Genomic DNA, 14,384 nt, shown 5'->3' with positions numbered 1-14,384 from the left:
CAACATTCAATGTTCATCCACTCTTCTTAACTCAGAGTAAATTTGGGTTACTTTTACCCAGCAGATAACAATCTAAGTAAAGAAGTTTTGAGGTATAAGCAGCAGTATGAATGAGCTTTTCAATATTTTGGAGGTATAATGGCACAGCAGTTTTAATACAACCACCAATCTTCACAAAATAATTTTAATACTTTGTGCCTGGGCTAGCAGCATCTTGCACTGTGACATTCCTATACAGACATAAGCATTTTATCCAAGTACAAATGTTAAAAGCAGAGTAACTTAAGCAATTGTGTATACAAAGGTATACAGACACTGTAGGTTATTTTTCTTCTTGAATCATTTTTGCTGCATAGTAAATTGCAATTACATGTCAGTATAATGTTACTGATCTATAGAATACACTTTGAACTGTGAGGTATGGCAGCTCCCTATGAGAGAGAGCTAACATGTAAACCTGAATATTTTGAGTGATTTTTGTTTTAGCTGCCACAGATGGGAAAGACGAAAGAAAAAAAAAAATTCCAGCATTCAAAGACCCTAGAGACTTACTTTTCTAATCAATTAAAAAAAAAGGTCTTTCAGTACTTCTCATCTATTTTCTAGCATTCCCTTATCGGAGCACTGTTGAACGAAGAAAGAAAGAAAATACTGAGGTGAAGCTATGTTTGTTATGGGATTATGGATTAAATCAGTTATTTAAAAAAAAAAAATCCGCCAGGTAACTGCTCATTTACTTTACATCAAGTTGAGATCTTGATACATATATATATATATCTCAACTTTATAATTCAAGATTGCAGTTAAATATTTCTAATTCACTTGAATTACCATATTAATAAGACAATTAGAAACCTTATATTTTCTTAATACAGACATGCTTAACATTTTCTGACATTACTTCTAAACTCAGATGAAGCATAAACTCTCCCCAAAACTGCTCTAAAAGTTAAGTGGTTGAGTTGGTAGCAAAAGCTATCATGGTTTAACATTTCCACCATAGAGTAGATACAAGTAAAGGTCACTGCAGTTTAAACATCTAACAGGTAAGAAATTAACATGAACCAACTAACTGAAATTAGAATACTGCCATTCCATGTTTGAATATTTTCAATACTCAAGTTTCATATTTTCAAAATGGACAGTAATACAGTTTCCCTATGTTTTGATACAATTTCACTATAAATTATGGGCCCAGATTACACTTTTAATGTTGGAATTGGGTGGTCACTCATACATTATTTAAATACTCTAGAAGATAAATCATGATCAGTTAAATTTATCATAGTTAACTATCACAAAACATCAGTGGTAATAAAAGAATCACAGAAATGGAATCAAATAGAATAAAGAATAGGAAGAGCTACCAGAACTACTTAAACATTAGGTGGACAGACATGCAAGAAAAAACAAACCTGTAATGTTCTTATATGAAATAATAAACTTCATGGTTTGTCTACATTAATATTGTACTCAGCCAGGCGCAGTGGCTCACGCCTGTAATCCCAGCACTTTGGGAGGCCGAGGTGGGTGGATCACTTGAGGTCAGGAGTTTGAGACCAGCCTGGCCAACATGGTGAAACCCCATCTCTACTAAAACTACAAAAATTAGCCAGGCATGGTGGCATGTGCCTGTAACCCCAGCTACTTGGGAGGCTGAGGCAGGAGAATCACTTGAACCCAGGAGGTGGAGGTTGCAGTGGGCCAAGATTGTGCCACTGTACTCCAGCCTGGGTGACATTAGAGACTCTGTCTCAAAAAAAAAAAATCTATCTATCTCTCTATATATATACACACAGAGTACTCAAGATGATGACAGTCCCTTTTCCCAGTGTTTGTGAGAGACTGTAATATACAGTACTGGGCAGGCACTTCAGTGACAACATAAAAATTACAGTGGATAGAAAATGTGGAAAATTACCAGCTACAAATTATCAATAACAAAATCTGTTCTTTTGGCCAGACTACTAGAGAGGATATATGTATATTTATGAAACAAGTTTTTAAAACCTAAACTTACTATTATGAAGATTCTTTTAAGCAGAGTTTCTGCTAAATGAAGCATCATAGATTATTATTACACTGTAAGAGATCTTTGCTGACCTGCCCAATAGTGATCTATATACAGGAAAGCTGTGTTATCTGGAACTTTTATCAACTGGAATTTTAGAAAACCCAATGCGAATCTTGACTCCACTAGACCACTGTACATCAAAGGACCTAATCACAAAGCAGAATACTGGACGACAACGAGATTAACAATATGCTGTTTTCACAGTGGTAAGATAAGAGAAGGGAAGGGGAGGGAAATCAGAAGAGAAATATTACCTGGGTCAATAGGAATTAACTCTTAATTAACAATTTTAATTAATCTCCACTCTCCCACTATGCTGGGTAAGAAAGCTTTTACTGTATTATCACATCATAGAGAGGAAAGCAAAGCAAGTAACTTGGTGTAATAGGTTACTTTGCATAGTACCTCTTGGTACCAAGGGAACATACAGAAATCATTCCCATTAGTAAAGCACCTCAAGAGAGGATTGAGAAAAGTTAGATACAAAGGAGTTTTGTTTGTGCTACCCTAAAGTCATCAACTATAAAAAGTTAAAAACACTCCTCTCTTCCCTTACATACTTAAAATAGCAAAAATGTTTTCTTAGAACTTTTATACACACAAACTAAAACATAGCCAAAAATCCATAAAGTGACTTTACTAAAGCAAATTATGGGGCAGATCTGGACTAACTGAATGTCAAGAATGGATTAAAATGCTAATTTAAAATACACTAGAGTCTCCCACAAATCACCTTCCCCAAAGAAAAGCTTCTGTTTGAGCCGGAACAATCTCACAGAATCATTAAGACAACATAAAAAGAAAGAGTAAACATTCTATATTCCAAATAATTTACTAATATTTCTTCCAGCCTCGTACTTTCAGTTTAAACTAATTTATGGTTTAAAAAGAAAGGAAATTACACAAAAATGTTAAGAACTTTTCAGTGTTCTACATACTAATTTAGAGGCCATGAGGATTTAATTATTTTTTTAAAATGATGCAAGGCACTTTTCTTTTTTGGGGCTTCATTTAGAAAAAAATAATGCTACATTGGTTTATTAGATTCTATTTAGAATCATTTTGGACAAAGGAAAAAAGGGCTGGACAACTCTGAAAAGAACAAATACAACGTTTGGCTTTTACTGCCAAAAAATGCAAAAAGGAAAGTCACTCGAAAATCTAACACTATCCTTGTGTTTAAGCACTTGGTACTATAAATCAAAACGTTTTCCTTTTATCATGGAAACTGTAGTTTTTAAAATATAGAAAAACAAATTAGGAAAGTAATAAGAAAGGAAGCAATAATTAGATCAAGTTAAAGTAAGGACAGCTAATTAGGATCATGATTTAAAGATTAATAATGGAAGAAGTATAAAAAATAAAATGGTAATTAAGCTATTAAGTTATACTAAAAAAGAAATGTGGCAGATTCCTGCATTTTGTTAATGTTTCTGTAAGAGGCTCCATCATAAAATTGAACTGTAAAATTATGTTAAAAATGTAATATATAGAACAGAAAAATGAATTTTTAGCAAACCTTAGCAAATTCTTTTGTTATAAATTACCCAAACTTTATAAACAATCCCCCCATACTTGCATTTTGTTTAAAGTAATAACTTTATATCATACAAATAAATTTCAAGTATGAAAAGTGCATTATTGCAATAATACCTCTTTGCAAGTCCAAAATTCTTGGTTTATAATAAAACTTGTAAAGCGTGTGTGTGTGCGCGCGCATGTGTTTTTAAAAAAAGGAGTAAAACCATCAGTGCCATCTATTGCAGAAGTCCAACATCTTAAAATGTTGCTCAACAAGTTGCAGAGAAGTACGTCTGGAAGCAACATGTAATTGAAAAAAAAACTACTTATGTTTTTACCATTTTACATTATAATTTTCTCTTGTATTTTCTCCTTCCCAAATAGAAATTCACACTCTATGATGTTGCTCTTCAAGTCAGCCATTCTGTGCAGTCGCCACTTGCATGGTTCCAAAATCATCCTCTTCTTCATGTGTTCTCTTCAAACTGCCTAAAAGTTATTGCATGAAGATTAAAAGGGCACTAAAATAAATTCATGTTAAAAGGTTACAGCAAGTAAAATTTTGTTATTAAGTGATCATGTATACACTATGAAAATTCCACAACTGATATAGCAAAATTTAGTAAATTCCTTTGTGATAAATTACCTAAATATTATAACTTTTTAATCTTCATGACAGGATATATTTTCCTTCTCAAGTATTATGTCTTAGGTATTGCATATAAAATAAATAATTTTTGAAATAGTGTGAAAATAGACCTTTTAAAGAGATAATACATAAATGTTTAGTTATCAAGTTAATTGTTTTTTAGGCACCATAAACATGTGACTTAGGGCATAAAATTTAGGAAATTAATCTTGTATTTGTATAATTTTTTGTAGATAATCTTTTTGCTTTCACAGAGGCTGTTATGAAGAGCAGCTGAAAATATTTTTCCACTCAAGCTATCGAAGTCTAGGTTGGGAGAAAGGAAGGCATGTAGCATATAAAGAGATTTTCTTTGATCTATTCTTCATATCAGCATCTGCTAGTACAGAAATCTCCCACATAGAATCAAAGCTATCTCTGTATCCCCAAAAGTTATAATCAAGAAATTAGACTCTCAATGGAGGAAAACTTTAGGGAACAGTTAAACCAGCAGAGGGTCTGCTGTGTTTTTTGCCTAACAATGGCATGACCTTAAACTTATGCCCTACAGGACTGTTATATCATGGTAATAATAATGTTAATTCAGAGGGCATATTCTAATTGAAGAATGTTTCACTATAAAATTCATAAAGATAAAAATATAGTATCAATACAATTGAATGAGATAAAATATCCTAGCCCTCAGGCTAAACCCAGATACTGTGATTAAGTTTCAGATGAAGTGCTGTGCTTCTATGGGAACTCCAAATGACTAGGGGTTAGAGGAAGAGTGCATTAATCATCATGTCTTCCTGAGGAGATGACATATGAACCAAGAATAGGGAGACTAAATGTGATGCATTTTAGGTGGGGAAAAGAAGACACACACAGGAAACCATCAGCAGTTGTTTTCTGAAATGCAGACATAAAGAGGAACAATGAGAGAAAGAAACCAAAAAATCAGAAGGGCATATGGCATTCTATAAACTTTTGTAGGAATGAAGCCAAAGGAGGCTTTGGCAAAGGAAAAATATCAATATTAGAAATATCTTTCATGGGAATAAGTCTGGCCACAATGTACAGAACAGACCAAATAACAAGAGTTTGGAAAGGAGGCAAATCCGGACCTGAACTAGATTAAGGTCACTATTAAAAAAAGGAAGGAATGTTAACAATACTGACAAAACGGACCCTATAGGATGTGGAGAGCAATTATTAGACAGATGTGGCAAAGGAAATGAAAAAGTCAATGACAATTAGGAAGTTGAGCCTTGGGGATGAATATACAGTCCTATTACTCACTATGGGCAGTGCAGTAGAGTGCAAAGAGTTCTATACTTGTGGATTAGATCACCTGTCCTCAATTTCCAGGTCAGTGCTAACTAAGTATATAAGCTGTTCTTACTACCTTATATAACTGTTGGTTCAAAGATTGAAGTGAACTGCAGGGTAGGAAAAACTGGAAATAAAGTAAAAATGCCTTGTGTGCTTTGTTGGGAGAGAAACAAAGGTGATAAACACAGGTAGCAAGGTCTTGGGAAAGGAAGATTTTAAGAGCATGCTTGGATTAACTTTGAAAATAAGGGGCTTAGGGTACTTCTGAAATAGCAACAGAGGGAGGAAAGGATGGAAATATTGATGGCAAGAGAAAGAAGCTCACATTAGCCATGCTACACGCTGTATTAACCGCCCTCTACTTTTAATAAGATCACCTAAGCGTGTTTAGGGCCCCTTCTCCAGATTCTTATTATTTTAATCTTTACAACACGGATGTACTACTACTTGAAAGACTTAAGCTTATTATAGTACACACTTATTCATTATAAAATGAATCCTTCTGGAATTAGCTCAATAGTTTAACAAGTTTTCTAAACAATTTAAATTGTTCAGTGTAACTTGTAGCAAGTTCTCCACCTTTCATTATCTTTCTTCCCAAATTTCTCCAAAAAGAAAAAAATCCTTACCTGTGGTACCAGAATGAACAGATAATGACCTTTCTATCTGGAGTGGTGACATCATCTGTATTGTTAATTTTGCTAGGTAGATGGCTTCATATTCCTAAAAAAAAAAAAAAAGTTAATTAACTTAATTATATATTTACATTCTTGGATACCCAAAATAGTGATTAATGTATACACCGTTGGTATTCTTCATCTGTATTGAAAAATCTAGTGCCATATTGTTTGAAGAGAAATGGAAGTTTAAAATTCCTGTCTCATAAATTCAGAACTACTGATAACTATAAATCAAGCCCGGCTAATAGTTTGTGCTAGGGTACTGCATGCTGAACTGCCAGTCAGTATGGCATTAGCTATAATGATCTCTGACTTCATCTGTTTAAAAAAACCCCAAACAACACCAAAAACTTAAATTGGCAATCTCAATAGTCCTCTGCTTCCAGTTATAGATAGAAGAATAAAGGCATTTTTGTTTCTCTCTTTTCTGAAAACAAGGAAAACATTTGATGAGACTAGGAAACATCCATTACCCTGAAAATGAGAAGAATGAGGGGAAAAGGAATTGATTACCAGCTAGGTCAGGATAGTGGTTACTTTACAGAGGGAGAAACAGATTTGTGCCTGAGAAGCGGCATGAAAAAGGCTTTTGGTGTCCTGGTAAACATTCTGTTTCCATACTTCGGCAATAGTTACATGGATGTTTATTTACATTTTATGCATTTTCTATATTATAATTTCACAATAAAATTTTCAAAAAAAATAGAACCATCCTAAGCTAGGCATAGCAGATAACTCCTCTGTGGGCCAGAGTAGGTACAGTTCATAGCTCGCTAAAAAAGGTGACCTAAAATAAAACCAACAAGCCCTTGCATGGTATGACAAAGTCAGGAAATATGAGTGGCCTATGGGAGAAGGTGGGACATATTAAGGAAAATGTGAACACCTACACCTGCCATTTTTTGCAAGCAGCAGGCTGTTTAAGTATGGTAAGGCGGAAGTGAAATTTGGTTGCATGTAGCCAAGCATCAGTTGATCTTGGATAGCTAAAAGTAAAGGCTAAATCAGCAATTCTAGCCTGGATATACATGAGAATCACCTGAGGCACTTTAAAACCTATATACCTAGGCCCCACTCTCACAGATTTTCATTTCATTGGCATGGGTAAGGATTCCCCAGGTGATTCTAATATGAATCAGTGTTTATCAATTTAAACAAAATAAACCTGTGATATAAGGAGCTCTGCTTCTTACTCACTGATTCATGCCACCAAAGGAACCTGGGAAAATTCAAGCTGTCAGCCTTCCCCAACCACTCCTCTGGCCCCTTTCCCACAATTTTATTCTTGGGTAAATAGCTGATCTAAGACGAATACCTCCAGTTCAAAGATGACCAATAATCAAGAAGGAACCAGTTAGGTCTTACGCAAAGATTTTGCAAGGAAAAACAAAACAAAACAAAACAAAAACAGAAAAGCAAGAGTATAACCAAATGTCATAAAGAAAATGCCATAAAACTTATACCATGAAGCAGATGAAAACTATGAACAAATTAATCAAAGAAAATATGGCAGTTATGGGATTGAATGTTTGCATTCCCCTCATAATTCATATGTTGAAGTCCAAACACTTAATGTGGGGACTTTGGCAGGTGATTAAGTTGGGATGAGGTCATGAGAGGACTGGCCCTATGATGAAATGAGTATCCTTCTAAGAACTATGCTCCCACCTCAAACCACTTACACTTATTCCTCTACCTCGAATGCTTTTCCCCAAATACGTGCATCTCTTAGGTCTTTGCTCAAATATCACTTTTCAGTAAGCCCATTTCTGACCACCCTTCTAAAAATACAATTCTTGTCCCACCTTCCTTACATGGCCTTATTTTTCTTGGATTCATTACTTCTGGCCTACTACATTTTGTTTGTTGTCTGATTCTCCCACTAAATAAGTTTCGTGAGGTCAAGGATTATTGTCTGTTTTGTTCTCTGCTTTACTGTAAGTGCCTAACTAAAACAATGCCAAATAAATATTTAATGAAACAATGCAGCATGGGACATGGAAAACAAACGTGAGAAAAATCAAGTGGGAAAAAAAAAAGAACAAAGCTGCAAATAATTACAGAGAAAATAGCAAATAACAAAGAAAAAAGTGAACATAAACTATACCGGGGTAAGGGGTATACTAAAAAGAAAAAGAAACAGAACAACCAAAAGGGTAAATACACAATAGAAGACAACTTTCCTGAAATCAGGGAAGGCTTGAATTTGCAAGTGGTAAGGGCACACTATGACTCAGAAAAAAACTGATGCAGAGCAATATCAACAAGATACATCTTGGCAGGATATAGTGGCTCATGCCTGTAATCCCAGCACCTTGTGAGGCCAAGGTGGGAGGATCGCTTGAGCCCAGGAGTTTGAGACCAACCTGGAAAATATGGCAAAACCCCATCTCTACCAAAAATAATTTAAAAAACTAAGCCAGGTGTGTGGTCTCACGCCGTAATCCCAGCACTTTGGGAGGCCGAGGCAGGCAGATCACCTGAGGTCAGCAGTTCCAGACCAGCCTGGCTTACATGGTGAAACCCTGTCTCTCTACAAAAAATACAAAAATTAGCTGAGTTTGGTGGCACATGCCTGTAATCCTGGCAACTTGGGAGACTGAGGCAGAAGAATCGCTTTAACCCAGGAGGCAGAGGTTGCAGTGAGCCAAGATTGCCCCATTGCACTCTAGCTTGGGCAACAGAGTGAGACTTTGTCTCAAACAACAACAAACAAAAAACTTAGCCAGGTGTGATAGTGTGCACCCGTGGTCCCAGCTACTTAGGAAGCTAGGGTGGGAAGATCACTTGAGCCCAGGAGGTCAAGGCTACAGTGAACCATGATCGGCGCCACTGCACTGTAGCCTGGGTGACAGTGCAAGACCCCCTCAAAAAACAAAAACACAAAAAACCAGGATACACCTTGATAAAGCATCTTATGGTCATCTAGATGAGGGTCCCCACCCCTGGACTGCAGACCCCAGAATCGGTCCATCGCCTGTCAGGAACCAGGCCACACAGCAGGAGGTGAGTGGCACTCCAGGGAGCATTACCATCTGAGCACCACCTCCTCTCAGATCAACAGCAGCATTAGAGTCTCACAGGAGCGCAAACCCTATGGTAAACCTATCCCTCCCTATGGTATGCGAGGGATCTAGGTTGCACACTCCTTAACTAATGCCTGATGATCTGATATAGAACAGTTTTGTCCTGAAACCATCTCCCCAGCCACCCCATCCGTGGAAAAATTGTCTTTCATGAAACTGGTCCTTGGTGCGAAAAAGGTTGAAGACTGCTGATCTAGACAACCTTCTCCTGACACAAATCAATTCACCTAAGGGGGGAATCTTAAAATTGGTCTGCCTTCAAACTTCTCTAAAACAATATTTAGGCCAGGCACGGTGGCTCACGCCTGTAATCCCAACACTTTGGGAGGCCGAGGAGGGCAGATCACCTGAGGTCGGGAGTTTGAGACCAGCCTAGCTAACATGGTGAAATTCCATCTCTTCTAAAAATATAAAATTAGCTGGGTGTGGTGGCATGTGCCTGTAATCCCAGCTAACCAAGGAGGCTGAAGCGGAGAATCACTTGAACTCGGGAGGTGGAGATTGCAGTGAGCCGAGATTGTACCACTGCACTCATTCCAGCCTGGGCGACAGAGTGAGACTCCATCTCCAAAAAATAAAAAACAAAAAATATTTAATATCAGGTCTGTGTACAAAATCACTAGGGAAAAAGTATTAAATACCTATTTTATATCTAGCCACTGTCATTCAAATATAAGGGCAACAGAAAAATATTTTCCAATATGCAAAGGGATAGTTTCCATGGGAATATAGTTTCCATGAACTATTCTTAAAAATAATAAAGTCCAAGAGTTTAATAAAGACACTGGAACAGGTAATAGGATTGGCTGAATCCTATTTAAATGTAGGATTAAGGGCTGGGCGCCCTGGCTCACGCCCGTAATCCCAGCACTTCGGGATGCTGAGGCGGGTGGATCACATGATCTCAGGAATTCGAGACCATCCTGGCCAACATGGCAAAACCCCGTCTCTACCAAAAATACAAAAATTAGCTGGATGTGGTGACATATGTCTGTAATCCCAGCTACTCGGGAGGCTGAGGTGTGTGAATCGTTTGAACCCAGGAGGCAAAGGTTGCAGTGAGCCGAGATCACACCACTGTACTCCAGCCTGGGCAAGAGTGTGAGACTCTAACTCAAAAAAAAAAAAAAAAAGGAAAAGTAAATAAATAAAACCTTAAAAATTATGTAACAAACATAAACACACCAAAAAATTTTAAACTATAGCAGAAGGTTAAAAAAAGGATTCATTTAAAACAGAAAGCATAATATGAAATAATGATAGATAAGATTGTATCTGTCATTTTCAGTAAATGAAAGTGGGTTAAATTCACCTATTAGGAAACAATGATACCAAATCTAATAGCAAAACTCAATCCTAGACTACACTGAGGAAAAGCATCTAAAATCAAGTGATTTAGAAAGCTTGAAGGAAAAGGAATGGGAAAACTCAAAAGGTAGCAAGCGAACAGAAAGAGTAGGATTCACAATATTAAACGAGGTTAACTGCAAGGTAAAATAACCGAAATTTGTCCAGGCACAGTGGCTCACAGCTGTAATCCCAGCACTTTGGGAGGCCGAGGTGGGAGGATCATGAGGTCAGGAGTTCGAGACCAGCCTGGCCAACATGGTGAAACCCCGTCTCTACTAAAAATACAAAAATTAGCCGGGCGTGGTGATGCATGCCTGTAATCCCAGCTACTTGGGAGGCTGAGGCAGGAGAATCACTTGAACCCAGGAGGCAGAGGTTGCAGTGAGCCAAGATCGCACCACTTCAGTCCAGCCTGGGCCACAGAGCAAGACTCTGTCTCAACAACAACAACAAAAAACCCTGAAATTTAAACAGGGTACAACTAAAATAAAAACCTAACTTGAATTTTTATGTACCAAATAGTTAAGTACAGAAAAAAACTTGCAGAACCAAAAAAGGGGAAATAAAGAAAAAATAAACACAATATAGTAAAAGATTTCAATTCACTGATTTCAGCCCAAGACAGATCAAGTGGACAAATACATTTAACTTTATCCCCTGAAAACAGAATGCATCTTCTTTTCAAATGCCCATAAAATTCATGAAAACAACTACATATTAAACCACAAAGAAAACATCAAAAAATACAAGTACTACAAAACATTCTGTGATTACAATGTAATAAAACTAAATATGAACAAAAATAAAAAATTTAAAACCCAGTCACCTATACAATAAAAAAAATCTCAACACATATTAGATAAAAAATGAAACCAAAACTGAAATCACAGAATATCAAGCTATAACATAAAAATAATGCAGATGAGAATCTGCAGCATGCGACTAACACAATGCAAAGAGGATAATTAATAGCCTTGAATTTTTGAAAGAATAAAAAGAAACCAAGTTTTCAACTCAGGAAATTCACAACAGCAGCAGCAAACAACACTAAAGCAAAGTACCAAGCAAGCAGAAATTAGAATACAGAAAAACAACATGGACTAACCAGATGAAGAAAAAAAATAATAGAACCAAAAGATATTAAAGTACAAGATATTATTTTCCTTAATTCTATGTAGAACTCTTATGAAATCAATGATTACACAGAAGATCATAAATACATCCAAAGTGACCTGAGGGGTATCAGAAAATCAAACCAGGCCAGGAGCAGTGGCTCACACCTGTAACCCCAGCACTTTGGGGGCCGAGGCATGTGGATCACCAGAGGTTAGGAGTTTGAGACCAGCCTGGCCAATGTGGTGAAATCTCGTCTCTACTGAAAATACAAAAATTAGCCAGTTGTGGCAGGCACCTGTAAATCCCAGCTATTCTGGAGGCTGAGGCAGTAGAATCACTTGAACCCAGGTGGCGGAGGTTGCAGTGAGTTGAGATTGCACCACTGCAGTCCAGCCTGGGCAACAGAGCAGAAGACTCTGCCTCAAAAAAAAAAAAAAAAAAGAAAGAAAGAAAAGAAAAAATCAAACCGATACACCAAATGAAGAATGTTGTCTGAGAACTGGTCTATTGTCAAAATATATGAATGAATGAAATAATGAATAACTGAATTAGATAAAACATTATGGTCAGATATTTCACAGGTGCCATATACTAATGCATTAAGAGACAAGTAACTCCAATCTAATTTAAATTGATCCATGGCACAAAGAGAAATGGAAAGCTTCCACTAAAAAATGAGAACACTGTGATAGAGATAGTAAAACCAGAAAAGGGTAGTACAGAAAAAAAAAAGAAAGACAAACCAATTTACTATTTAACTGATTCCAAAATCCTGAACAAAAAGATTAGCAAATACAATCCAGCAATACATTAACAGAACAGTCTATCATAACCAAGTGGGATCCATTGCTGGACCAAAAGGATGATTCAATATTAGGAAATCCAATCTAATGTGATCCAGTAACTCAAGTCACCATATTAACGGTTCAAAAACTAGAACTAGCCATTCCATAAGCACCTTAAAAAAGAAAACTTCAAACTTCTAAAGGACATATCAGAATTTGGTATAAAATAAAAATGATATTTCAAATCGGTAGGCTATAAATAGATTTCCATAATATAAAAAGAGCTCTTACAAACCGGTGAGAGGAACACCAACAAATGATCACAAAAATCTGATAAAACATTTTTGGGCCAGGAGTGGTGGCTCACGCCTGTAATTCCAGCACTTTGAGAGGCCAAGGTGGGTGGATCACCTGAGGTCAGGAGTCCAAGACCATCCTGGGCAACATGGCAAAACCCTATCTCTATTTTTTTTTTTCTTTTGTGACGAAGTCTTGCTCTTGTTCCACAGGCTGGAGTGCAATGATGCCATCTTGGCTCACTGCAACCTCCGCCTCCCGAGTTCAAGCAATTCTCCTGCCTCAGCCTCCCAAGTAGCTGGGATTACAGGCACCTGCCACCACGCCTGGCTAATTTTTGTAATTTTAGTAGAGACAGGGTTTCACGATGTTGGCCAGGCTGGTCTCAAACTCCTGATCTCAGGTGATCCACCCACCTCAGCCTCCCAAAGTGTTGGGATTACAGGCGTGAGCCACCACACCCGGCCATCCCATCTCTATTAAAAATACAAAAATTACCTGGGCGTGGTGGCACCTGCCTGTAATCCCAGCTACTTGGGAGGCTGAGGCAGGAGAATTGTTTGAACCTGGGAGGTGGAGGTTGCAGTGAACCGAGATGGCGCCATTGCACTCCAGCCTGGGTGACAGAGCAAGACTCCATCTCAAAAAAAAAAAAAAAAACCTTTTTGGCTACTGGTGTTAATTAGGGTAGGAGGAAATAGGCACTCGGAGGAATAGGCACTTTTTGTTTCTTGGTGATATAAGTTTATTATTACTTCATCTTTTTTGGAGGCAATCTGGAAACATCTATCAAATTTCAAAGGCACTGGAATCCACCAATTCCACTTCAGTTACCTTACAGGTATATTCATACAGATGTACATATCAGGATATTTCCAATATTCTTTTTTTTTTTTTTTTTTTTGACACGGAGTTTTGTTCTTGTTGCCCAGGCTGGAGTGCAATGGCATGATCTCAGCTCACCACAACCTCCGCCTCCCAGGTTCAAGCGATTCTCCTGCCTCAGCCTCCTGAGTAGCTGGGATTACAGGCATGCATCACCACACCCAGCTAATTTTGTAGTTTTAGTAGAGATGGGGTTTCCCCATGTTGGCCAGGCTGGTCTCGAACTCCTGACCTCAGGTGATCCACTCACCTCGGCCTCCCTAAGTGCTGGGATTACAGGTGTGAGCCACTGAGCCAGGCCAAACTTCTTAAACATATGTATATACTATTCTTTCAAATACAAAAATTAATTTTAAAAAAGAATGTTTTTACACACTTGAAAACAAGTAAGAGCATTATTGGATTGTTTGTAACACAAAGGATAAATGATTGAGGGGATGGATACTCTGTTTTTCCATGATGTGATTATTACACATTGCATGCCTGTATCAAAATATCTAACCTACTATGTATCCACAAAAAAAAGAAAAGCTTAAAAAATAATTTAAAAAAAATGAAAAAAACAATGTTTTCTACAACATGGTAAAAGGCAAAGAAACTTACAAAGTTAGAAGAAAAACATTTTAC

At 37.1% G+C, this 14,384-nt stretch overlaps 1 protein-coding gene across 2 annotated transcripts in view; it reads right to left on the bottom strand.

Moving 5' to 3' along the window:
* Positions 1–125: 125 nt before the first annotated feature.
* STYX (serine/threonine/tyrosine interacting protein) overlaps positions 126–14,384 on the bottom strand; it is a 44,812-nt gene continuing 30,553 nt past the window's right edge. For both annotated transcript variants that reach the window (XM_034937564.3, XM_055097586.2), the window contains 2 exons: positions 6,188–6,281; positions 126–4,084 (listed from right to left, as the gene is read on the bottom strand). In XM_034937564.3, the coding sequence (XP_034793455.1) occupies positions 4,011–4,084; positions 6,188–6,281 (168 nt within the window). In that variant the 3' untranslated portion in view covers positions 126–4,010. The remainder of the gene's footprint in view (positions 4,085–6,187; positions 6,282–14,384) is intronic.

This window comes from Pan paniscus, chromosome 15, assembly GCF_029289425.2.
Source record: "Pan paniscus chromosome 15, NHGRI_mPanPan1-v2.0_pri, whole genome shotgun sequence".
Classification (NCBI taxonomy): domain Eukaryota; kingdom Metazoa; phylum Chordata; class Mammalia; order Primates; family Hominidae; genus Pan; species Pan paniscus.
This window is presented reverse-complemented; position numbering and strand designations above follow the sequence as displayed.